At 33.3% G+C, this 4,305-nt stretch overlaps 1 protein-coding gene across 1 annotated transcript in view; it reads left to right on the forward strand.

The window, feature by feature from the left end:
- Positions 1-4,305, forward strand: part of RAPGEF6 (Rap guanine nucleotide exchange factor 6) — a 231,350-nt gene that overhangs the window by 66,736 nt on the left and 160,309 nt on the right. Inside the window, exons 5-6 of the mRNA XM_004696982.2 lie at positions 225-243; positions 2,555-2,698. Of these exons, the coding sequence (XP_004697039.1) occupies positions 225-243; positions 2,555-2,698 (163 nt within the window). The remainder of the gene's footprint in view (positions 1-224; positions 244-2,554; positions 2,699-4,305) is intronic.

The following is a 4,305-nucleotide window of genomic DNA, read 5'->3' on the forward strand; positions in this document are numbered from 1 at the left end:
ATCTTTTGTTCTTTTAGTCAGGTATATCCCTAGATATTTAATTTGTATTTGGTATTGTGAAGGGTACCACCTTTTTTATCTCCTCTTCTGTGGTCTGAATTTTGACTTTTCTATCTCCTCATAATTAATTTGTTTAGGATAATAGTTTAGGATAGAAAAACGGGATGTACATTTAAGTGCCAGGAAAAACTTTGTTACATGTTTTTTTGTGTGACATTTTGAAGAGTAGAGTACTTGATCCAGGTAAATATATGTTACTATTATGAGGGGACTCAAGCCATGGAAACAGATAATTAAAAGAGAGTAGGATTTTTCTACAAATTTGAAGCCCTCACATATTTTGGTGGAGTCTGTGAAGTGGTTTTATTTTTTTTAATTTTATTTTTATTTATTTATTTTTGTCAGCCCCTCCTCTCCTCTCCCCCTCGCCCGCCCTCCCCCTGAAGTGGTTTTAATACAAATGTAAATTACTCATTGAAATAAGGGAATAATACCTCCCAAGCACCTTGCCAGTCACCTGATAAGCCAGTCATTTTAATTCATCAGATTAAAAGGAAATCACCTGTTTTAACTTAATTTTTCATAATGAGGTTGTGCATCTTTTCATATACTTTACTTTGTATTTATATTTCTTAATAATAATATCCCCTCTCCGTTTTTCTATTTGGATTTTTAAAAATTATTCTTAGGGTTATATGAATTGCTTGTAATAGATTGTAATTTTATAATTTTCTTTTAACTTTGTTTCAAGTGTTTTGTGCCACAGAATATAACTCCCAGACACTGAGTTGATTCTGATTCATACTGACCCTATAGGACAGAGTAAAACTGACCCCCTGGTTTCCAACGCTTTAAATATTTCCATACATATTTATGGATTTTAAATATTTATGGAAGCCATTTTACATCTTTATAGAAATGAACTGTGTCACCTTTCTTCCTCAGAGTTACTAGTGGGTTTGAACTCCTGATCTTACAGTTATCAGCTCAATTGATAGCCCACTCTGCCATGAGATTGTAATTTTTATTTGTTTTATCTACCCCACTCCCTTGATATTTTAGTTTGTGGCATGCGTAGAAGTATCCTTCCCGTAAGAGTGCTTTCTCACTTGAATTAGCTTCATTGAGTACTGGTTTCTTAGTGGTTACACGTTGGGTTGGTAATCACAAGGTCACTAGATCAAAACCACCTCCTCTCCTGTGGGAGAAAGTCAAGCCTTTCTATCCCCCTGAAGATTAACATCTTTTAGAATCAACTCTATGGTAATGAGTTTGGTGGGTTTGTTTGTTTAATTTGATTTTTTAAAAATAACTTTATTACATGCTTATTTTTATTTAATTTTTAAAGCCAGTGTCGTCTAGGTCATTGAAAATGGTAGCATATCCCTAACTACTCAACACCCAATATTTTCTCCAAAAACAATATAAAGCAAGAGAATTAAAGAAATCTACATTTAAGCAAATTCACAGCATTAACTTGGTTATGAAGAACAGTTTCAAAATAATTATAAATATGAAGAAAGATTTTACCAGTTCCCAACATATCCTCTCTCAAACTAAATCCCCACTCAACCTGCCCCACCACAAAATTGTAGTGGGCATAGGCAGAATGAGTATAAGCGCAGAAAAGTCAAAAGATTAAGACAGCACATGAACCAAAGGTTGCTATACACAACTAGAATGACCAAGTTACTTATTTATTTAAGTTACCGGGTTGATCAGAGTAATTAATATTTGTTGGAGAAAACTGATATAATTATTTGGTACTGTTTACTGCTTGCTTTGAAGCATCAATATACCTGTAAAAAAATAGTTAACTTTTGAAATTATAGTTTAGTCTGTATTTGGCTAGGCTGTGTGGTCTGTGTCAATAACATGGATCTGTTTTCCAACATACCTCTATTATTGAACTAGTCACTTAGCTTTTTCAAGTTTTATATTGTTCATTGCAAAATAGAAACAAAATAGCAAGACTGTTGTGTGAACTAACAGTACAATGGATTTTGTGCTTGCTCATTGTACATCCTTAGTAAACAATGATTTTTCTTCTTCCTTAAAGAAAAGAAGGCAGCCAAATTGAGAACTATTGTCAGGCAATAAGATATTAATCAAAGAATCATGCATATGGTGTTTTAAAATTATTATTATTGTTTAGCAATTCACTGAAAACTGTCATAGTTATTTTCTAAGTAAAATACATAGTGTATAAATCAGGCAGTTTGAAATTAGATTAACTCAGAAGTTATAATTATTGAATATCTAGATATAATTAACGACCTTCATTTCTGGTAAGTGACTTTACTTAGAAGATGTATATATATTCATGTGAGCAAGAGCGACTATTTCCTGGAAGGAAACTGTGGTCTCCAGATCTTTAGAATAAAGTCATCTGTAATCTTTTTGAACTCATAAACATTGTCCTAAACAGACACTTTACTTGCAGTTTCTTAGAAGAAGTAAATGAAGCTTCCCCATGAGCCTATTAAGACTTCATAGACTATCAGTCTTATGGAGAAATTGGTTATTTAATCAAGAACATGACCATGTGTTTCAGGTAGAAAATTCTAAAGATAATGAAGAAAGTATTCTACAAAGAGAAATTCCTGCCAGACATTCTCGTCGACGATTTCGGAAAATTAACCATAAAGGGGAGCGTCAAACTATCACTGATGACGTGGACATTAACAACTATCTTTCTGTGAGTATCTTAAGGAACATTCATAGGTCTGATTTAATTGTGATTTGTAATAGGGCAATTTGCATGTATTTGGCAATATTTTCACTTTGGACTCTATATATGGGACAGGTAAATTTGACTACATAATCTTTTTAAATACTTAACTTAATTGGTTAAAACATAGTTTATAAGTTGGAGATTCGTTTTTGCTTAAATAATATCAAATAACATTCTTCCCAAATCTTTTTAGCCATACTTAGGGATTTTCTTGTCTTTTTATTGCCTGAATGAAAGACAGGTTATTGTACTGCCTGAGAACTTAGACAATAAACTGGTTGAAACCTCTGTGAGGCATGTGTAAGATATAATTTCTGGCTTGGAAAAAAAAAATTCAGTTCACTGCCATTGAGTTGATGCTGACTCATAGCAACCCTCTAGAGCCGGGTGTAATGCGCCTATGAATTTCTGAGACTGTAGCTCTTTATGGGAATATAAAGCTCGGTCTTTCTTGTGTGAGACAAATACAGTATGTGTTAGTGTGGAAACAATATACAAACATTAAAGGCATGCAACCCTGGTTGTCATTATGGTTACTTGTTGGCCTGCAGTTTGACAGCACCAGTCACCGCTCAGGAAAAGGGCAGAGCTTTTACTCCCTTAAAGAGTTACAATCTTGGAAATTCACAGGAGCAGTTTATTCTGTCTTAGAGGGTTGCTGAGTTGGCATTGACTTCATTGCAGTTAAGTTTGGGTTTGTTTTTGTTTTTTCACAAAAAGAAGGCAGACCAACTATTAACTTTGTAACACCAGAAGAAACATAAGCTGTTTCTTCAGAAGTCATTATCAAGAATAAATTATTAGTAATAAATTCATGTGTATGTTTTATGGTTTTTTTTAATGGTTTTTTGGTTATTTGCTTTGAGAAGATTCATGATCTTTCAAAATATTCAGATAAGTAATTGCAAGGTTTTCTTATTTTGTTTGCATGTTTTAAAACACAAAAATCTCTCTAGTATAAAACTAGAACATCAGGTTATGGAAATTTAAACAAATTGAGAACTTGCCAGTAGTAAAAGAAGTTGAAGTACCCCCTCTCTGGGTGGACGGACAATAAAAAAGTGGGTGAAGGGAGATGTCGGACAGTGTAAGACATGACAAAATAATAATAATGTATACATTATCAAAGGTTCAGGGGTAGGTGGTGGGGAAGGAGGGGAAAAATGAGCTGATATCAAGGGTTCACATAGAAAGCAAATGTTTTGAGAATGATGATGGCAACAAATGTGCTTGACACAATGGATGGATGTATCGATTGTGATACGAATTGTACAAACCCTCAATAAAATGATTTAAAAAAAAGTTGAAGATTAGAGTTGGTGGAATAATTAATTGCAACAAAAATTTTCCTAGGGCATATCTTGTTCTCTGTGTTGTGAGAAACAAAACTTTACTCCTTATTTATTAAGAACGGGAGATTTTTTAGGGAATTGTTTGCACTGGATTAGTATTAAATTTAATGCATGCAGTCTATAGATTTTGACAGAAGTAATTTATGGTGATCTACTTTTGAGAAACAGTCAGTTAAAACTGTGTAGACACAACAGTTCAATTCTGTTGAGCATTGGGTC

The sequence above is a fragment of the Echinops telfairi genome, unplaced genomic scaffold (assembly GCF_000313985.2).
Source record: "Echinops telfairi isolate 266 unplaced genomic scaffold, ASM31398v2 ScPeMD7_7469;HRSCAF=8507_1, whole genome shotgun sequence".
Classification (NCBI taxonomy): Eukaryota; Metazoa; Chordata; class Mammalia; order Afrosoricida; family Tenrecidae; genus Echinops; species Echinops telfairi.